This window comes from Rhipicephalus microplus, chromosome X (genome assembly GCF_043290135.1).
Source record: "Rhipicephalus microplus isolate Deutch F79 chromosome X, USDA_Rmic, whole genome shotgun sequence".
Lineage (NCBI taxonomy): Eukaryota > Metazoa > Arthropoda > Arachnida > Ixodida > Ixodidae > Rhipicephalus > Rhipicephalus microplus.
Genome location: NC_134710.1, coordinates 502,034,706 through 502,057,948, shown reverse-complemented (window position 1 = coordinate 502,057,948; position 23,243 = coordinate 502,034,706). Strand labels below are relative to the sequence as shown.

The 23,243-nt window shown below is 44.1% G+C and overlaps 1 protein-coding gene across 1 annotated transcript in view; it reads left to right on the top strand.

Moving 5' to 3' along the window:
• Ntmt (N-terminal methyltransferase) overlaps positions 1-23,243 on the top strand; it is an 82,446-nt gene that overhangs the window by 27,544 nt on the left and 31,659 nt on the right. The window contains exon 2 of the mRNA XM_037412962.2: positions 19,733-19,889. Coding sequence (XP_037268859.1) covers positions 19,734-19,889 — 156 coding nt within the window. The 5' untranslated portion in view covers position 19,733. The remainder of the gene's footprint in view (positions 1-19,732; positions 19,890-23,243) is intronic.

Here is a 23,243-nt window from a genome sequence, read left to right as displayed (position 1 = left end):
AAAAGAAAGGTTGCCAAATTAAGCATCGCAATAAATTTGTTGAGTGTGCACAGTCGGTTGTTTACAGAATGCCCTTGTCATGCGGTCTTGTTTATGTGGGAACAACTGAAAGATGCATTAATGAAAGGCTAAAAGAGCACCACAATAAAGTGCAGAAGGGTACTGATGGTCACTTGGCGATCCACTGTAAGGAGTGTGGGCGATCCACTGTAAGGAGTGTGGTTGTGTGCCTTATTTCGATAACACGTGCGTGCTGTATCGAGACAGAGATTTGTTGACACGTTTGATAGTAGAAGCAGCTGAAATGACACGCGATGATTTTGGTTGTGTTAGTGCACCCTCTGTCTCGCTCACGCGGAAAGAACGTATGTTTTTTGGATGGGGTGATAGACAATAACGGATAGTAATGTACGGGACTGGCACGTGTGCTTTTTGTTGTCTACTATTATCTTTTCTATTCATCTTTTTATTCATTTTCTCTTTTCTTCCCCTTTATAAACTCTGACGTTTGCAATAAACGTTTAGTTGAAGTTAAGCGCTTGTGTTGTGTGTTCTTTGTAATAGTGGCTGCGCTTCCTAGCAAGATGGATCCTTACCAACTGGCCCGATACAATTGTTTATTGTGTTACATACCATTACGCAATATTTTTTTACGCAACCGTAGGAACTTTTTGTGACGAAGTGAAACTAAAACTGAAACAAAAACATTTCATTCCGACACCCTTATGAGAACTAACAGACAAGCATCACTTATTTCTTGGGTTCTTCGAGTTACTGCTTCGTCAGCTGTGTTGTTTAATTATGAAAACAGACAGACAGTAAGAGCTTCTTAATGTGGATTTCATGGGACTGGAGAAAGTGTCCAAATTAACCAAATTCCGAATTACTGAAAGTATCAAGAAACAATAAACTGTTGTCTGTTTCATGGGTACACTCGTTTTCTTGAAGAATATGTAAATTGAATTATTATTTTGTATAAGAGCAGTGTAAAAGCCAAAATGTTTTAATTTGTGACTACGTTCATAATGTGAGTGCGGCTCAGGAACTCGTGTATTAAGTTGAAAAGCGCTTTGAACCCCGGAAGAGTGGCTTGGCGGGTGAGTTAGTTCAACATCCTAATTAGGGCTTCGTGTTTACGGAGTTTATTTTTCCTGAACTTTGGAGAGTATTTTCAGAGTCTTATATGTAGGAGGAAGTTTGGAGTTTATTCTCAATAATTACCTATTCTTTGTAATTTGGTGTTTACTTTTTTTTATAAGTTGTTCAATGAGCTCTTATCAATTTTATTTCCAATGAAAATGCATTGCATTGTGGTTGACAATCCTGTTTTCCATCCTTTTATTTTTATTCATTTGTTCTTGTTCTGCCAATAAGGCTGCAATGCACTGCACTGCTTTGAACTCCCCAAAGTGTACTTTTGGGGGACAGGAGCTAGGCAAGCTGCTTGTCCCCTCTCATCTTCTTGACGAAACGTAAAGAACCTATTGATATTCTAAATACTGGAAAATCTTAAATGAAGTTATATCTGAACACAGAAGCATGCAAACCTGGGAAATGTATTTTACTTGTCTCAAAGAACGCACCAACAAATATTAGTTTATTTTATTTATTTATTCCCACAAGCACAAATACTTAGATACAAAACACTCAAGTTTGTTAGTGTTACAACCCTAAAGCTTGCTTTATAGACCTTACGACGTTGCTGCCACTGATATACGTGTGGTGCATTCTGTTGATGAATCTCGGTTTTGAAAATGCTCTTTGAATGCTGAATAAGTTCTTTTAACGTTGGAGCTTTTTGGGTTACTTTGAATTGTCAAAAGTGTTATTAGTTGGTGTTTATCATATTTTTTCGTAATAATCAGAAAACACGGAGCCCTAATCAAAGTGTACGATGGGAGACCTGCACTGTATTGGTTCAGGGGAGCAAGAGCTGTGCCAATTTGATACTTTTCTCTATTTTTGTGCCTCGCATGCCAGAGCATGCTCCTCCTCTCCACTCACTCCCTGCTACTCTGCCCGCACCACCTGCTCCGGTTGCTAGGTGCGAAGATAAGCGCGCTCGCCCTGATGGCACGCGGACGCCACCGGACACTTGACATAGCCCGACTAAGAAATGCCTGTGCATTTAAAATATCGTTGTTGATGGTTACTCTCACAGGAAATCGCCGAAAAAAAAAAAAAAAGAGAGAGGAGCTCTGCAAAGCGGACTGTGCAGATGTGTGCTTATGGCATCAAAGAGGCAGTGGTGTGTTGTGATAGTGATTTTTTTATCTATATTTTTCTGGCTGCTTGCTCGGGTTTTTGTCAAGCTGGTGCAGTTGGACATGCCTCCATTGATAAGCACATGCTGCGTCGATACCACACTGCCCACTTCTGCAGTAAGATGAATAGAGGCAATGGGTAGCTGTGTCAATTTTTTTCTGGCATAGTATGTCTTCGTAATACATGGTATATATGCACATGACGTTGATCATCTAAACTACTGTAGTAGCATACATGAGTGGATGAACTCACTCATTAGTCGACTAATTGGAACTCGCATTGAGCGGTGAGTCTGATGGCGTATTCGGTTGACTGCTCTGGTCCTCTGGCTCGGTGTTGCCAGATGCCGAGGCAGCTCACAACCAGAGCGCGTGAGTCAGCGAACCAACCGAATACGTCAGCGATCTCAGAGCAGAGCACCTGTAGCGCCACCGTGCAGCCAGCACGCGAAGCTGCTGGGTAAAGATTTCTGCATGCCTTGACAAATGGCGCCGATTAGTCCAGTGCAGAGCTCAGTGGACATCTTTGGCATAGCTGGATGCAGGGACTGACTTTCGAGCTCAGCACATAAATCTTAGGATCGTCATCACCAGAGCTGTTATATTCAAAACAAATTACGTGGCTGTCTGTGAGCTGCAGTAACGCTAGCATTGATGTTTACTTTGCCTTCACTAGCCGCCGCTGACATAGTGCCCTTACTGCACCATGTCCTGTAGATGGGAACTTGCCACACACTTGCTCAGAAATGCCAGTAACAGTGCATGTGCACGAAGTATTACGCGCTCGGTGATGTTCTTTCAAAAATGCGCTCTCACTCTGTTGGCACTGTTCACCTGCTTCACCTGCCGGCAGCCACGTGATTTGCTGCCTTTTGTCATGTGATCTGTCCTCCCGGTCAGATCACGCCACGCTCCCACTTTCAGTCAGAGCGGTCGGGAGTGCTCTGATTCGGAGGCTGATGCTCTGAAAGAACTATCGAAAGGTAGTCCGAGCACTTGAATTTTGCCAATCGAACGCTCAGCCACTTTTCAGTGCGCTTCAGAGCACTCGTGAATGCCCAGCCGAATACGCCATGAGTGAGTCTGCTTGGGTAATAATTTGGTGAGTTTGAGTCAGAGTGATTCCAGTTGAAAAAAATTTTTGTGGGAAAATTTAGCGAGTTCAAGTCAGAGCGAGTCCAAAACGCAAGATATATTGCTTGAGTGAGTTTCACTTTTTTTTTTGTTTTTGGCTGAGCTATGGTACTATCTACTTATAACCAGCCTTATCTGGCTCACGTCTACTCATACATATTCCAATCGTTCATATGCTATTTCAATATTTATTGATCAGAGTCCTGAATTATGTAGGGAGGTGCAATGACCCCTCCCCCCCCTGCTAACTGTTGCAGGCGAGTTCTTGATAAGTATGTCTTATGTTGTCATCTCTTTTTAAGAAAAACATCCTTAGTGGTTTTCAAGCACTCATAACTTTGTATTCGATAGGTGCTCAGAAGAGTACTGATGACGTGAGATATTCATGTTAAAAAGCATTGACATGATGGATGAAAGAGCTTATTTCAAGTGAAAGGACTCACGAGTCCACTCACTTGGATTTACTCATACTCGGATGTAACGCGATTCTGAGTATGAGTGAGTTCAAGTGACTCCCTTTAAGGCGAACTCGAAGGGACCACAATCATTTGTTCGTCTTATCAGGCGCTAACTGTGCACCTATTACAAACCCACACGTACCCAAACCTAGCCAAGCTTCACGTTATCTATCCTGATGCGTACCCCAGCGACATATGCCCCTCGTGTGGACATACGGCAACACTCGCTCACATGCTTTGGGAGTGTAGAAACGTGCTTCCAGACTCTACCTCTAACAAGTGGGAGAGGTCCCTCCTAAGCTTATTTCTCGCCAACCAGGAATGGGCCGTCCAGCAGGCCCACGAAGCCGCAGCCAGGTACTCTTTCATTCCATTGCAACGCTTTTTTTTTTTGCTGATAAAGCCGGCCTTTTCTTCACCTACAGGCTGACCTTTTCTTTCCACTTATCTCGCTTTCTTTCTCCGCATTGCAATTTGCTTTCAATTTTTTTTGAGTCTATATGCCAGAAGAGTTTTTTTAATTTCCTTTTTCTTGTTTGTCTGAATGCCCCCATTAAGACAATAATGTTCATTGTTCCCCATCATTGTTGGTTGCTGCAAGGGTTTGTCTTTACAGAATAGGTGAGTTACGCAGTTTGTCTTAAGTAGATTTTTCTCCCATTGTGACTATGGGCAATCAAACAAAGACTCCTATGCTGTTCGTCTTAAGCAAGATTCGTCTTAACAGAGTTCGTCTTAAAGAGAGTTTACTGTATTAGTAAAATTAGACAATACATGACTATTAGCGAGTGTATTTCCACTGATCAAGATAAACACAGCATGCACAGAGGGCAAGCCAGTCCTCTTCGTCGTCTTCCATATGCAGAATGTTTCACCCTTAAGTGAGGGTGCAGTTTAGGCACTCGGTGAGGCCATTTGTTTGAGGATGGTAGGAAGCATTCAACTTGTGCTGCATTGAGGAAAAGCACAAAAGATTGTCGAGTACTCGTGACAAAAATGTGCAGCCACGATCGGTGAGCAATTGGCGAGGAGCGCCATGGTGTACAATAATATCGTGGAGCTAAGTGTCGGCAACGTTGGTGACAGTGCTGTTGGGAAGCGCTCTAGTGATGGCAAACCTGGTCGCATGGTCTATAGGAATGGCGACCCACTTGTTCCCAGAGTTTGATTCAAAGGACGGTCCAAAAAGGTCTATACCAGCACGGAAGAAAGGTTCATTAGGAATGGAGATCGGGTGAAGGAGTCCAGCAGGGGGCGTGGCAGGTCGTTTTCGATGTTCGCATTTATTGCTCGAGGCCACGTAACATTGAACTGACTAAATTAGACCATGCCAAAACAAGCAGCGCCGGATGTGGTCGTACGTGCGAGATACGCCCAAGTGGCAGGCAGTCAGTTTGTCGTGAAGCTCATGCAGGACCATTGAACGCAGATGTTTAGGCAGAATGAAAAGTAGCTCGGCCATCTTGCTGAATGCTACTACGGTACAGCGTGCCATTCAGGAGGCCGAACGTGCGAAGTGATGCAATGTTAGGGGCTGATTTGAGACAGTCAATGAGTGACCGCAAGGAAGCACCTTGACGCTGAGACCAGGCTCGATGGCCGATCCATCTGGTTGGTCAAGATGGTAGCAGGACAAGCAATCGGCCTCCAGATGGAGGCAAGGCATTTCCATTCTGTTATAAAGAAGTTACTCTCAGACTTTGAAGGGGATGACTTACATATGCAATTATACACGATGAGTGCCCTGCTGAGTTTGGGCCAAACTGCGCCGATTCCATGACTGCTAGCGTCTGTGTGCACTTCTGTTGGAGTATCTGGTCAAAATGTGCAAGTATTCATGCCGTTAGAACAATGATTAGTTGAGTGAAGGCCTCAGTTTGGAGAGGACCCCAACGAAATGGGACGTCGTGTTTGAGAAGGTCAGCGAGTAAGTGTGCCGCAAGGTCTTTCATGAACTGGCAAAAGTAAGAGCATAGGCCCACAAAATCGCAAACATCGTGGATAGAACGTGGAACAGGAAAGTTCATTATTGTGCATACTTTTCCCGGGTCTGGTTGTACACCAGAAGAGTCAACAAGGTGTCCCAACATGGTAATTTGACGAAGACCGAAGTGCTATTAGAGGAATTTAGCTGCATGCCTGCTTGTCAGAATATTGATAGAATGGTCAAAAGGCGTTCAAGGTTTGTGGGGAATGTGGGTGAAAAGATGATCATATCATCCGAGTAACACAAGCACGTCACCCATTTAAATTCTTGAAGTAGTGTGTCCATCATTCTCTCAAAGGTTGCTAGAGCATTGCAGAGACCAAAGGGCATTACCTTGAATTGGTAAAGACTGTTGGGGGTAACAAATGCAGTCTTCTCACGATCCATCTCATCTGCAGCAATTCGCCAGTAGCCAGATCAGAGGTCGAGAGATGAAAAAAAGGTGGCACCATGAAGACAGTGGAGTGCGTCGTCAATACGGGGAAGAGGGTACACGTCTTTCTTGATCATTTTGTTGAGGTGGTGATAATCAATGCGGAAACGCCAGTGTTTCTTCCTTACCAAGACAAGTAAAGGAACATTGGTGAGAAGTTGGAGGGTGCAGCAACTGAACGTCTAGAAGTGGTAAGGCACATGTAGGCAGGGTAGCTCTGGCATGATGGGTGGGACCAGCGGCGACGGCAATAGCGAGGATCATGGCCAGGTAGATGACAGAAAAGCAGATAGTCTGGTCGTTAGTAATTCACCATTTCATAGGGTTCCGGAAGGGCAACATAAGAGGGAATTCGTGAGCTTTGCCTGGGGAGTAAGGGTGTACTTCAGGATCAGTCAGGGGACACGCTGATGGAAGACAGTGATTAGCAAACTCCTGTCTGACCACAGCTTGAATTAAAGCTACCGACGGTTGTGATCGGTCAGTGCCTCCATTTGTGAAAACGGGTGTTTGAATAAGAATTGGACAGGCAGCTTCAAGCTCTCGATGAACAATTTCGGTGATGTGATCATAGGTAGGTAAGTGGCTGGCGAGTGCTTCACACAACGAAGTTGTGGCCATGTTGGGCAATCGTGTTAACCACTGCGTTACACGGTGGCTCTTGGCATGTTCAAACCACCTGCACTCGATGATTGCATCGATGGGGGCAAGGTTAGTTTAAACAAATAGGTTGAAGGCATCGTCTGTGATGCCTTTAAGCACATGCGATACTTTCTCAGACTCAGGCATGTGGTCATTAACGAGGCGGCAATGCGTAATGACGTGGTGAACATGCGCAGTGTACGATACGATGCCTAAGTGATATTTTGGTGAGTTCGAGTCGAAAAGAAAATTCTCATGAGTGTGAGTGTGGCTCTTCAAAATTTTGGTGAGTGAGTCCGAGTGAGCTCCACAATTTTTGCCAAACTATGCCAGCATAGCACGTATGGTTTTATGCAGCTATGCTCGATGGCGCAGTATAAATTCCCAGCCCTGGTGGCTACATTTGAAAGGGGCTAAATACAAACAACATAAGTGTGCTTAGATTTATGTGCATATTGAACAGCCCCAAGTGCCTTAGTGGTAAAAGTGAATCCTTCTACCCACACTACGGCATGTCTCATTATCATACCTTGTTTGGCACCCTAGCAATTATCACTATTGCCACACGTGCTCCTTTCTTTACCACCCCATTACAATGTAACTGCTCCCTTGCGCAAGGCGGGCTCGAATGACTAGGGACTATCTTGATAATCTTAAAACCTTACGATGAGATAACGTTCTTAACACTAACATTAGGGTTTGTTCTAGAACCTACGTGGCTGCTAGCGAAGATGCTGGAATCTTCAATTGAACATGCATGAATGTCTATGCATTTGACCGCTTGTCAGTTTTTTCGATGCTCTATTCGTCGATGTCAGTGTACAGTGTGCATTGCTTACTGTAGTTTGAGTCTTTTTTCTCTGCCACAAGTTCGACAAAATAAAGAGTTTCATCTTGGACATGTCGACTGCTGCCTTCGTCAACATCACGGCCCTATAACATCTGGTGGAGGCACTGACTTTTTTATGCTCTGGATGCCCCCGTCAAGTCGTAAACCCAAATGGCTGAGAAGACATCGACACCAACCTTGAATGGAGAACAAGCCATAGGCTTGTAATGAAGTTATGGTGTGGACTAATCGTCTCACTTCTTGTCCGTGCCATGTGAAGAGTAAATGGGCACTGAGACGGCGTGTTAAAAAACATGTTTATGACAGCATGGAAGGACAACTAAGCACACAAGTACATAAACACTGAGATTAAGCTGCTCGGAGAATGCAATGAACGTTCGTCCAAGAGGAACTTCAAAGCTCCGACCGTGTGGTGGAAAACACGGCAGACACTGTGGTGCAGGAGGAGGTGGTCAAAGGCAATGTAGCGCGGCTCACGTCTGGAAGTACGATGCTGTGGCAGCGATGGCGCTTAATGGCTTGGGTGCGACTATGAACAGAATCAGCCCCTATTAGAGATGCGATGCTCCATGCAGGAAATGTCAGCCCATCCACGGAACAGCTTGTGGTGAGGTGCAATGCTCGGCAAAACTCTGACCATTGGCCAGGCCATGACCATTGCTGTCCTAAACAGCTGACCGCAAAGACGCCTCACCAAGATCCCTGATGCCCTCGGCAAAAAAATAGAACAGCACACCAGGCTGCGCCCCGAGATTAAGTACTCGTGACGGCCACGCCACCCCAGCTGGTGGTTGGACGGCAGCAGCGTGAACAGCCGTGTTTCCTGGCTTGAGCCTGGATTGCTGGCTTCGGACGCTTCGGCCCGCTATCTTCCGTGTGCTGCTGCTTTGGCTCGTCCCCACCCATGAAGCTTCTTGCCACGTGCTTCTCACACGCGGCCCAATCGTGGTGCACCACCTCTATGGGCCACCACAGGTCATCAGCTGATTGGCTGGCCTCCTGCGCAGTTGGATCGAAATCACACGCACTTGGTGCTACACCTTCATCGTTGTCGTCGTCGCTTTCTCAACTTATCACAAGACAGAAGGGACTTCAGAGTACGGCCTCCTTCCTGAAAAAACATGGCAGCCTCAGATCCCAACATGGGCAGCACCAACGATGATCGCCTCCACGGAGCCTGCCCCGATCTGTCTCTAGCAGCCAAAGTAGCTGCCAAACTTACGCGGAATGGCATTCGAAAACCCAGCAATCTGGCACAAAGTGTACGACCGAGTCACCGTTTTCCATGCCTGGACCAGCGAAAACAAGCCTTGACATGAGTTCTCTGCCTTGAAAAATGCCGCTTGTATCTGGTTTGAGAACCAAGAGTGAACCGTGGCAATGTGGGACACACTTTGCACCAGGTTCCTCTCTACATTCACAAGCGTCGTCTGCAAAGAGAGGGCTGAAACTTTGCTCGAAACCCGCGTGCAGATGCCAAACAAAAACGTGGTGCCCTTCACGAAAGACATGACCAAGCTGTTCTCTCGTGCAGACCCTGTCATGCCTGAAACAAGGCTTGCTTTTTTATATGTGGAGGCAAGCAGGAGCATTGGGCTAATGTAGTATTCACTTAAGACTGTAAAGGAATTCCTCTCAGAGGCGACGATAATCGAGTAGACTATAGAAATGCGTACTGGACAATACAGTTGCTGCTCAGTTTAAGACTGTGTGGCTTGAACTGAGTGGAGTTGCACGACATGATCAAACCCCATTACGCGAGAAGAGCCGCGAAAGCTTGCACCTTTTCTGCAGCTTGAAGGGACATCAACTGTAGACGTTGTGAAAGAGAAAACTAACACTCACTGAGTGTTCATCAGCTGGCACCACCGCAGCCACAAGCGCAACCTACGATGCCGCTGCCCTGCATCATGTTTCCCCTGTACGCCCACACCAAGCTGCCGCCTTGCTGCGGTCCGTCACCTGACGCCACCATAAATGCCCTATCATCCTCCTGACAGCCAGAAAGAACGATGTTTGATGCCCTCCCGACCACCGCCCACTATTCTACCACTGTGGAAAAGCCGGCCAATGGGACTGTGTGACTTTACTTAGACACGCTGTGTCTGCAGCCAAGCAAACGGCAATGTGACATCGCTTACTACTTCACATGAACTTAACTTCACGTAACTACACAGGAACACAGTAAACACCCTGACGACTTTCCTGCCCGTCTGCTGTCGCCAGGCCGCTTCATCTCACCACATAGTTTACTGGCCCGGCTCACAGCTGATCTACAAGCCGTCTAGCAACAATGATAGTTGGGCAAGTTGGTGTAAGTTCATGGTTGAAAATGGCGCCAGAACACAAGGCGCAAATGAAGAATACACAAGAATGGGCACCAGTGTCGTAACTGATCTTTACTCACATCTACTCGCACATTGTACAGGCACGTGGTCACCCAAAAAAAACCTAGGTAAAACAAAACGCGTGATGTTTGTCATGCTTGCCTGCTCAAATACAATAGTTCTTTTTGTTGCAGGGTGATAGATCGAATGCTGATACATGAGTTATTATTAAAAATGTGCAAAGCCTCTATTATCTCGTGAGTTGTCTCTTTAATTATTACTCCTGGAGATGATGCTATTTCTCTCTTTTTTTTTTTCTTTCAAATTGAGGGGTGTGCACCTGCATTTTTTACAATTCGCATTGATATGTGAAGGCTATCGGTGCAACAATCGGCCTCATGTTCCCTCAATTTTACATTGACACACCTACTGGTTTGTGCTATGTATACAGCATTACAAGAACGCTAGCTTGTGCACCACCCCCGTGGTGCAGTCAGTGGCTGTGGAACGGTGGTCGACGATGCATCCTGCTGTCTTCTCATTCCTGTCCTTTGCTTTTTTGCTTACGTGTGCACATCACATTGTCTGTCATTAAGTTTTTATATTCACGCTCATCTGCTGCCTGAACGGCTCTTTTATGGTATTTAAGTGGGCATTTTGAACTGATGCAAAATTGTTCTGAATTAACAATGCTAACAATAATTATACGATGCTTTAGTTTATTTACGATTAAATTTCGTCATTATCAGATGCAAAGCTACAAATTACAGTGAAAAAGTCACAAACAAAACTTTCGCTATCGGGGTCCTTTAAGGGGGTATAGCACTGTCACGGTCGCTCAATCTCTCCCTTTTGTGCGGCCTGCCGAGTCGCTTCCCAAACGAAATAGCGCTTGGATAGAAAAAGATGACTGACAGGCCACGACGGGGGGTGAGGGCGTTGCCCATCGGCGAAGTAATCGCACTTGCACTTGCTGGCACCGCGCCCGGGAAGGGGTAATCTCACTCATCCTCCCTATTTTGTGACAGTCATATCCTGCCGTTGTTCGGTCAGCATACGATGCCATTTTGTTTTTCCATACTGCTGTTATGAAGACGCTAATGAGTATATTCCTGGCCAACAGGCTATAGTTCTTAGCAGCTGGGTAGAAAACTTTCTCAGACTTTTTTGGAAACCACTTTTCCGCAAAGCCTTCAGTTTGTCACATCTTGCAACGTTTGAGTGATAAATTGTCTATATGTGACAATTCACAAAGAATGATTACTTATGTCTGCTTCTCATTGCCAACACTTGTTCGCATAACCTGACGAAGACCGGTCCTCCGGTTGAAACCGTTGGTAATAAAATTAATACAACCGCTAAGTTGTGTTTCTTCTCCTCCCAAATACATTTGGCCCATTGGAAAAACTTCTTCAGTATATATATATAAGGGAAAGAAGTGTATACCTAAAGGCTCGTTTTTCCGTGTTTTGACACAATATTAATGAGATCTAACAGACAATAATTCCAAGTAATGTATAGGGGAAGTTATTAGAACCAGTGTAATGTAAATAAGAAGAAAGAAAAGTGCTTGAAAAAATAACTTGCCGTGAGAAGGAATCGAATCTACAACCTTCGAAAAACGCGTCCGATGCTCTAATCACTGAGCTATCACGGTGGCTATCCCCCAGCTATATATATATATATATAGCTGGGGGATAGCCTGGATAGCCTGATATATATATATATATATATATATATATATATATATATATATATATATATATATATATATGAGGAAAGAAGTTCCGTGTTTTTACACAATATTAATGAGATCTAACAGACAATAATGCCAAGGAAAGTATAGGGGAAGATATTAGACCAAATTGTAATGTAAATATGAAGAAAAGTGGGTGAAAAGATAACTTGCCGTAGGCAGGATCCGAACCTGCGACCTTCGAATGACGCGTTCGATGCTCTACCACTGAGCTACCACGACAGCTATCCCACCAGCCACTTTATAGGGTTTATATGTGATATAAATGTGGGAGTGTCAGTCAGCGCCACCAGTAGCCATGGCGGCGAGTGTAGCACACTCTTTTGAGCTTGTTTGGCGTCACGTAGCACGTGAACTTGTTATGAGTGGGCAGCTCACCAATCGATCTCGTATACAACATATATATATATATATATATATATATATATATATATATATATATATATATATATATATATATATATATAGCAGAGGGTGCTAAGAATCTTTGGATCCGGACAGGCCGCCATTGGAACCTGAACTTGGCAACGTTTAACGCTAGAACCTTATCTAGTGAGGGAAGTCTAGCTGTACTGTTCGAGGAGCTAGAGGGTGTTAAATGGGATATAATAGGGCTCAGTGAGGTTAGGAGGACAGATGAGGCCTATACGGTGCTACGGAATGGGCACATCCTTTGCTATCTGGGCTTGGCGTGCAGAAGAGAACTGGGAGTGGGGTTTCTAATTCACAGAAACATAGCTGGCAACATAGAGGAATACTATAGCATTAAGGAAAGGGCGGTAGGTATCGTAATTAAACTGAATAAGAGATACAAGATGAAGGTGGTACAGGCTTACGCGCCTACATCCAGCCACGATGACGCTTCAGTTGAAAGCTTCTATGAAGACGTGGAATTGGCAATAAGTAAGGTAAAAACACAGTATACAGTACTGATGGGAGACTTTAATGCAAAGGTAGAGAAGAAGCAGGCTGGAGACCAGGCAGTAGGAGATTATGGAATCGGTACTAGAAACGCCAGAGGAGAGCTACTAGTAGAATTCGCAGAACGCAGTAATTTACGGATATTGAATACCTTCTACCGAAAACGAGGAAACCACAAATGGATATGGAGGAGCCCTAATGGCGAAAATAAGAACGAAATAGACACCCAGGCATCGTGCAGGATGTGGAAGTGGTTGGCAAGGTACGATGCAGTGACCATAGAATGGTACGGTCTCGAATTCGCCTAGACTTGAGAAAGGAACGACAGAAACTGATACGCAAGAAGCCAATCAATGAGCTAGCTCTGAGAGGGAAAGTACAGGAATTCAGAGTGTCGCTGCAGAACAGGTACTCGGCTCTTAGGGAGGAAAGCAACCTTAGCATAGATACAAGGAATGATAATCTGACGAGTATCATTACGGAGTGTGCAGTGGAAGTTGGAGGCGGGGTAGTTAGACAGGACACTGGCAAGCTTTCCCAGGAAACGAAGAATCTCATTAAGAAGCGTCAAATCATAAAAGTCTCAAGTACAACAGACAAAATAGAACTGGCAGAGCTTTCGAAGTTGATTAATAGGCGTAAGGTATCCGACGTAAGAAGGTATAACATGGAGAGATTGAACACGCTCTGAAAAACGAAGGAAGCGTCAAAGCAGTGAAGAGGAAACTTGGGATAGGCAAAAATCGGATGTATGCACTAAGGGACAAAGAAGGCAAAATAACTACCAATACGGATAGGATAGTTAAAATAGCGGAGTAGTTTTACATAGATCTGTACAGTAGCGGAGACAACCACGACCTTAATACTATAAGAACTAGCAGTAACCCAGATGACACCCCACCAGTAATGATAGAAGAACTCAGAAAAGCTTTGGAGAGCATGCAAAGAGGCAAAGCTGCTGGTGAGGATCAGGTAACATCAGATCTGCTGAAAGATGGAGGACAGATTGTGTTAGAAAAACTAGCCACCCTATTGACGAGGTGTCTCCTGACAAGAAGAGTACCAGAGTCTTGGAAGAACGCTAACATCATCTTAATACATAAGAAAGGAGATGACAAGGACTTGAAGAATTACAGGCCGATTAGCTTGCTCTCTGTAGTATACAAGCTATTTACAAAAGTAATTGCTAACAGAGTAAAGAAAACATTAGAATTCAATCAACCAAAGGAACAAGCAGGATTTCGAACAGGCTACGCAACAATCGACCACATTCACACTATCAATCAGGTAATAGAGAAATGCTCAGAATATAACCAACCACTATATATAGCCTTCATAGATTACGAGAAGGCGTTTGATTCAGTAGAAATATCAGCCGTCATGCAGACACTGCGGAATCCGGGCGTCGATGTAGTATATATAAACATCCTGGAAGAAATATACTGGGGATCAACTGCTACCCTAGTGCTTCATAATGAAAGCAACAGAATACCAATCAAGAAGGGTGTAAGGCGGGGGGACACAATCTCCCCAATGCTATTTACTGCGTGCTTACAGGAGGTTTTCAGAAGCCTAGAATGGGAACAGTTAGGGATAAGAGTTAATGGAGAGTACCTTAGTAACCTGTGTTTCGCCGATGACATTGCATTGCTGAGTAACTCGGGGGACGAATTGCAACTCATGATTACAGAGTTAGACAAGGAGAGCAGAAAGGTGGGTCTCAAAATGAATCTGCAGAAAACGAAAGTAATGTACAACAACCTCGGAAAAGAGCAGCACTTCGAGATAGGTAATAGTGCACTTCAAGTTTTAAAAGACTATGTCTACTTAGGGCAGGTAATAACCGCGGAGCAGAAGCACGAGATTGAAGTAACTAGAAGAATAAGAATGGGGTGGAGCACATTTGGCAAGCACTCTCAAATTATGACAGGTAGATTGCCACTATCCCTCAAGAGAAAGGTATATAACAGCTGTATCTTGCCGGTACTTAGCTGCGGAGCAGAAACCTGGACACTTACAAAGAGGGTTTAGCTTAAATTGAGGATGACGCAGCGAGCAATGGAAAGAAAAATGGTAGGTGTAACCTTTAGAGACAAGAAGAGAGCAGAGTGGATTAGGGAACAAACGGGGGTTAAGGATATCATAGCTAAAATCAAGAAGAAGAAATGGACATGGGCAGGGCATGTAGCGCGTAGACAGGATAACCGCTGGTCATTAAGGGTAACTGACTGGATTCCCAGAGAAGGGAAGTGGGTTAGGGGGAGACAGAAGGTTAGGTGGGCAGATGAGATTAAGAAGTTTGCGGGTATAAATTGGCAGCAGCAAGCACAGGACCGGGTTAACTGGCGGAACATGGGAGAGGCCTTTGTCCTGCAGTGGAGGTAGTCAGGCTGATGATGATGATGATGATGAAAACGCAGTCTAAAAGGCCCTTCTGTTTGACCAATGTACTGTATTTCACATAGCGCACACTCTATCATGTGTATCACGTTCTTAGAATCGCAGTCAAGATTGCCTTTGATTTTTAAGGAAAAGTTGGAACCAGTACTGGTGACCTGTTGGCATGTGCGCATGTAAGGGCATACTTTGCATCGCGGTTTTTGGCAAGGATGGCACCCGATCGTGTCAGGACTGTTTGCTTTCGATGATGATGACGATGAGAGTATGTCTCGAATAGTTTTAGCTTTGCGATACACTGCTTTAGGTGGTTCGGTGAAAATGTTTCTTAAGCGTTCACTTTGCATTAGAATATTGTGGTGCTTTCTCAGCACATTCGAAACACGCGGAACTGACGCAGAATGGGTAAGGACTAAGTTTGTCTGCGGTGAGGGAGTCGAGTTTTTAGCAGCGCACAACAGCGTTCTACGATTATGCATGTCGGCACGTTTTATTGCGTCATCAATTAATTGCGGCGGATATTTTTGTTTGACTAGACCATCCTTTAGTGTTCTGCAATTTTTTTGAAACTCTGATTGCTCTGAGCAGATTCTTTTAAAGCGTAAGGCCTGACTGTAAGGGATGCTAGTTTTGCAATGTTTCACGTGGCTACTGTCAAAGTGCAAATACTGTTGCCGGTCTGTAGGCTTCCTGTATAAAGCAGTGGATAGCTTATCATTTACAATTGAAATGCTTACATCAAGAAAACTAAGAGTTGATGTGGAATAGGTATGAGAAAATGATATTGATGGATGGGCATCATTAAAGTCAGATATGAAGGAAAGCAACTCCTGTTCACTATGCGGCCAAATAAGGAAAATGTCATCAATGTAACGTTTATAATAAAAAGGTTTCAGCGCGCGGGTTTGCAAAAATTCACTTTCAAGCTGGCCCATGAATATATTGGCGTAGTTGGGTCCAATACGCGTACCCATTGACGTGCCGCTAACTTGAACATAGTGTTGCCCTTCAAATTGAAAGTTATTTAGCTCTAAAATGAGCCTGAGCAATACTGCTAATGTGTTGCTGTCAATAAATTTACCCGGTGATGCTGCTTCATAGGACCTGGCGACTGCCGCTATTCCGTCTACATGCGGAATGTTGGTGTATAAAGACGCTACGTCTAGCGTGACCAAAAAGGAACCTTGAGGAACAATCAGATCAATTATACCAGAAACAAAGTCGGTAGTGTCCCTTACGTAAGATGGAAGCAATGCTGGGATACTGCTGATCAGAGAATCGACATAGCTGGACAATTTTTCTGTGACAGTACCTATACCTGAAATAATGGGACGGCCGGAGTTGTTTATCTTGTGTATTTTACGCGGTTTTTGACACGATCGGGTGCCATCCTTGCCAAAAACCGCGATGCAAAGTATGCCCTTACATGCGCACATGCCAACAGGTCACCAGTACTGGTTCCAACTTTTCCTTAAAAATCAAAGGCAATCTTGACTGCGATTCTAAGAACGTGATATACATGATAGAGTGTGCGCTATGTGAAATACAGTACATTGGTCAAACAGAAGGGCCTTTTAGACTGCGTTTTAACAACCATAAATCTCATGCTAACACCTTGCCCTACTTGCCCATTTCAAGACACGTGCACCTCCCTGGCCACTCTTTTGAAAACCTACAAGTCACATTACTAGAATCTGGTTTCCGCACAAATTATGATAGAGAAGCCCGTGAATCATTCCTCATCTATAAGTTCAACGCCGTCGCATCTGGTCTGAATGAAAACGTAGGAAAACTTAGTTGCTTATCTGCGTAACTTGTATCACCCTGTCCAACTTTTTTCAACCTTGCTCAGCAAGTCGCACTACATTGTCTGTATCCGTTGATTACGTAGCAGCTTTGTAATGTCTTTGTCATTTTTATTAGTATTTTAGTTTTTTTCTTCTCTTGCTTTTACCGGTCGGACTACTCTTCATGTTATGTGCTTTATCTTTTATGCGTTTCATCTTTTATTTGTAAACAACGTGCTCGCGCATGGAAGCAATATCTTTTTACTCGTAGATTAGGTACTCTTTATATTGTGTGACTTGCATATATATATATATATGCCCATATATAGCCTTTCATGTCGGTTTTGACATTTGTATCTTACTGATATGCACATGTATATAAACAGCATTCGTGCCATAAACTGTATTCTGATGAAGGCCGGACCCACGGCCGAAACGTCCAATAAAATAACTTCGTACGTGCGTCTTCTTTCCTATACAAATAATATTTCCCGGACCCAGCATCACTTTTGTTTTTGGTATATATATATATATATATATATATAAAGAAATGAATGCATCCCCACGTGGAAAATAATTCGCACAGTACTATAAATAAAAAAAACACAAACTTCAGCCAGTTTGTTGAGACTGAATTTAGAGCCACTACGTTTTAAATAGTTCCAATAGCATTAATAATGCAGTGATGAGTTGTCGTACAAGCGAGATCAAGATGAGGATCTTGTGTATCTTGAATTGCTTCAATCAGACAGCCTAACTCGCCACGTTCATCTAATGGAGTGCCTGTGTGAAGAACCATATACCTTCAAAAAATTAACTGTTGGGTTTAACTTTGACGTATTACCGCAAGTCAAGGGGTGGCACACCTGGACCGTGCCCCCCCTCCAACATTTTTTTCGCCATGGCATACAGAGCAAAAAATGATCATTTCAAGAAGATGCGCTCCCCAAAATCATGCCGGCCCTCCTGAAAAAATTTTCTGGCTACGTGTTTGTCGCTAGCATATCAGATTTTACTTTACTTTATGCCCAACATTGGTCTAACAGCGTACATATACACATGCATTTTTTTAAGAGAAACCGAGAAAAATGTAGATTTTTATACTGCTAACATCGTTAGGTTTGCTCCAATAATTTTTTCGCCAGCGTGCCCACGTCTCCAAAATACCTCAGAATCTACATATATAGGCCACTATCGTCCATATTCAGGGGTAGATTTGGATTTCACTGGGATGAATCAGCCTGTAAAAAAGTAAATAGCAGCGAATTAATGATCTAGATACAACTCTTTATTCTTAATCTAGTGTGGTTTTACGTCCCAAAACCACAATAAGATTATGAGGGAAGCCGTAGTAGAGGGTTCCAAAAATTCAGACCATCTGGTCTGGTGTTCTTTGATGAGCACTGACACCGCACAGCAGACGGGCCTGAAGCTTTTTTGCCACCATAAATATGTACTCGCCGCGGCTGGGATCGAACCCGCGACCATGGGGTCAGCAGTCAATCACAATAACCACTGTTTCACCAAGGCGGACCGTTGTTAATAATGATCATATCTTGTGTTTTACGTGCTAAAACCACAATATAATTATAAGCCAGGCCGAAATGGATGCATGGCTAGCATATTTTGAATCATCTGCGGTTCTTTAACATGCAGTCACGTAGCATAGTACACGGGCCTTAGTCGCGCGGCCGGAGTAATCTTGTTTCCTGTGTTCGTTGTATTGCTTGCGATAATGTGTGTCACTTATTCATAGACCACTAATCCAGCTAAAGTAATGCGATCTATTCACGTGACCAAGACAGCGCACTGATCTGAAACACGTGATATTACCGGCGCAGAGAGCTCACAGATACAGCTGAAGGGAGCTTAGGGAGAAACACCTGTGTGGCCGATAGCTAGCGCCACAGCCGATGTGGCGGCTGGAAAGGTAACTAGCGCTCTCACAGGCAAAGAGGAGCATTCGGAGGGTCGCACCAAAGGTTGAGATCAAGCGGCCGTGGCACTGAGAGGTGTGCAACTGCTACTGCCCATCGCTCTGTTATTTTTAATGTAAAGTTGATAAAATTTTATAAGTTGCTTTAATGGGGACTTTTCTATGCATTTTGTGAATTTGGCAAGAAAATACAAGGTGGTTATAAAGGTAATAAAAATAAATTATTTTATGTTTTATGTATATTTGATTGCTAAAATGGCGAAATCTTTTCAGGTTATTACGTGTGCCCAGGGCATTCTTCTGAACCAAAATAATAATTGTAGGCATAACCATTCTTTAGTTAAAAATATAAATGTCTTATGACTAGAATTTTAGGGCCGTTTTCTTTTTAAAAAAAACTTTCGTAAAAAATACAACTCTGGTGGCAACAACATTCTATTGCTTCAGAAAGGGTGCATGGTATTCAGAAAAGAAACACAAAAGTTTGCATTTGATGGCTTCAGCGGTTACAGATGAAATGTTGCTTTTCTGACGACAAGTAGTGTTCAGAGAAAACTCCATTTAAAGGTCGAGTTGCTGCGGTGCAATCATGGGATAAGGCGCATTTGGGGCCATTCCCAAGGAATTTTCACTGCGCTTAAAAGCTTGCCACTTCAGGAAAGCACTTGTCAGTAATGCTGGAATATTTTGCCATGAAAATTGAAAAATCACATTTTCAATCGTCTTTGCTCTTTATCCACCCTTACGCTCATGCAACTCTCACCTAGCAGTATCATTCTGTGTGTGTTTACACTTTGTGTTGGTGTCTGAAAGTATCTTGCATGACTTTTTCTTTGGCAGCATGTCATCGGCACAGCACTCAAACGACTTTTACAGCCAGGGCAAGGCGTACTGGGAGACCATTCCAGCCACCATAGATGGCATGCTGGGCGGCTACTCTGAGATCAGCAGCATAGACATCCACTCATCAAATCGGCTACTCAAGCATTTTCGTCAGGCAAGGCAGATTCAACAAGTTATTGTCGGTCGTCCCTGTCGGAGTGTTCACAATACCTTAGATTGCCTCATAAATTTTCAGGTTTAACTGAAATATTTTCTGAAAAAAAAAAAAACAATGTTTTTCTCTATTTTTGATTCCTTCGGGCATTTTTTTAATGTACGTAAAAAAAATTAAAGCTGAGAATCAACCAGAAGTTATCGAAAAATGAAGTGAAAGCATTTGCAGTGTAAGTGTGAAGTTTACTTTATTTATTTATTTATTAGAATACCCTCAGGGCCCGTAGGGCATTACAGAGGGGGTGGGTACAACATTTATAACACACAAGAAAAAAAAGACAAAATAAAGAAACAAGTGTCAGATGCGCAAATTTTTTGCCTGGGGTATTTCGCTCCACAGTGTTACCTGCTCTTGAATTTTCATGGGAATGTGTGGGCCCAGGGCCCACTTAGCAGTGTGGAATCCTTGCTCATAATAGAAAAAAAAAATTGTTTTTCCACTGCAGTGTGTGGGATCTCGATGTGGGGAGCTCCACCACGCTCTTGGAGTGAACGGACTCAGCAGACACAGTCGGAACAAATTAAAAACAACAACCATTTAACTACTTTCAGATACGACGATATTGTCAGGCGAATTACTATAACATCAATCGTGATCAACATGCTAAGACAACCTTACACAGTAATAAACAACTCTCAACAACGTGACAAACAAGGCGCTGTTGCTAACGCCTGACTCGCCACAAGGGCACCTCGCAAGACGGCTCGCGGTGCCGTGCACCGGGTTCCCATTGTGAAAGACAACCGTTCACGCCAACTGCCACGTGCATAAGAGACTCGCTTCTTTATTCTATGCCACCACCTAGACAAAAAAGCCAGGTGTTATTGCTGGTACTGCCGATCTAACAACCATGATGATGATGGTGGTGATAAACGCTCATGAGCACAGCGCCACCTACCGCTCAATAGGAAGCTAAAGCAACGCATGGTGGCGCTGCGACTCCGGACAGGCAGCGCTATCTTTGGTAGAAAAGTAGGAATCGGGGATGTAGATGACGCGTTTTCCCTTCGCTCCAATGTGCTGCCGTTCACTTACGTGCTTGTGCAGAGAGCTGAGTCACCTCACAATGGACCACCTGCAGTGCGGCTTCACAAAGATCTCTGAGCTGGACAAGTACTTCCGAGAAGCAAATCGAACAAAAAAAGTAAAGCTCTTTAGTCAAGTTTATGATGTGGAGCAGACGATGGAAGAGGAGGACGTCCAAGTCGCTGCGAAATGCATTTCTCGGGTCCTCCCTGATAATACCGTGTACGACGCATGCCTTGATGTGAGTCTCATTCTGCCGACTTGAAGCCGCGTACTCTATCCATGTGCTTTGTTGACGCTGATGGAAACCATATAACTGTTGTTTTGATGTGATATCTAGCAGCGGCAGCTTTGTACTGTCATGTGCAAATGTCTGCGGCATGCTGAAAAAATAAATAGAAACTAAAGTTATACGGTCATGGCATTAAAATGTCCGAGAACTTTTAGAGTCATGTCCTCCGCGCCGCGCAGGACCCGCTGTCGTCGCCGCGAAGCAGCAAGCTAAGTTTAATCACAGCGAGTCAAGTTGAAGTGCTCGGCTTTTTTTTTTTTTTTTTTTCCGGCTCTCGTGTCATGCTTGTTCTATTTTTCGCGAATGCGGCTGTGTTCGCCGGCTTTGACTAGATGGGAAACTGATCAGCTTTACACGTGGAGAGCGTTCCTTGGTGTTTTCTGCATTGTTGTGGCAGCCCACAACACAACACTTTAGACCTCGCTGACGCTTCTGTTGGGCTGCTTCTTCCATTGTGGAAAGGCAACTTCGCACAGCGAGCGCGTCGTTTTAGCGCGCCAAGCTGACGGCCTGGTGCCCAAGTTTCCCGCAGTGACTGCAGAGCGCGTTGCGCGCGTGTCGCCTACACTCCTGTTTTGGTGAAACACACTCACTCGCCCGTGACCTCTCCCGCGTCTCTCCTGAAGTGTTTCGGAGCTCGCCGCCAGGGCCATGTGCGGCATTGTCATCGCTCCGCAAACTTGAGCTTTGGTTCACTATAGTTGCGACCCCGAAATGCGGCCTATGCACGAGACATGTGCACCATACAGTGCAAACAACTTTACAATGGGTGTCAGCACCCCCACAAGTTTAGCATCACAAATAGCCCTTTTAAGTAATGTGATTCGATGAAAGCCCTGCCATTGGTTGCAAGCATTCTGGTATCCATCCAGACTGTTTCTTTATTCTGCTGTTTTGCAAAGACGAGTCGCGTTACTGATAGACAGCACTATGTATGGTTTTCACTAATTCTTGGTGCACAAAAATTGACCAAATGAGTTGTGAAAACAAGTTGAAAACTGAAAAACTGATTTCTAAAGAAAGAAATCTCGAACGCTATTGATGGTGAAAGTTTCATTGAGTTGTCGCATATAGTATAAGTCAAAGATTTTTTAAGGAGCATCCCCGCCTTCAAGAAGGGCTGACATAAAAATTGTCAGTTGTCATTTTATTGAACCAATTGAAAGGCCGAGCCCTCCAGAGCCCACAAAATGTGCCAGCAAGGATGAGTGTGCCTTCGGAATATTGACACTGTTTTGGTAGTGCTGGTTCTTACTCCACCTTGACGTTGTGACATGGTGTGAGCATATTGTGATGTTCCCACAGCTACGTGGCTCCATTGGTGACAAACAAGCAGCCCCGTTGTGTGTTTTTGGTACCTGATGTCATCACAACGAGCCCCACTGGTGCATGACGTCTTCGAAATTGACACTGTTGCCTGATGTTATGCTAGTCCTGATTGTGAAAATTGGCTCTCTCTGTGGGTGAAAAATGTCACTCTAAACAGCCACAAGATGATGAAAGGTGTACAGTCATCAGCAAGCTTAACATGAACCCTCTGACGCGTGACCTGGACTAGTTTGACAAATGGCAGCCACGAAGTGCTGGGCGCTGTTGCCAAGATAATACCTCGGTATACTTGGATAGTATGTACGCATGCATGGGTAACATCTCGGCAATAGAACCCAAAGCTACATTGCGCTAGCATCAATCAAATTTGTTCAAGACATACTGCAGAGTGTTCACGTTAAATTCATGACGACTGTACATGTAAGGTACTCAGGAATTCAAATGCCACACTTGCTTTTTTTAGTATTACGACTGGTATGCTCAATTGCTCGAGATAATCACACCATGCTGCAACGTATCTGGTCTCTATAGATAACTATGATCTATGCGTTCGAGTTGGAATTGTGCTGTTGTGAGCGGAACTAAAGACAATGGAAATGAAATTGTTTACCTTACTTAACCGTAAATTGTCTTGTTTCAATCCTTGA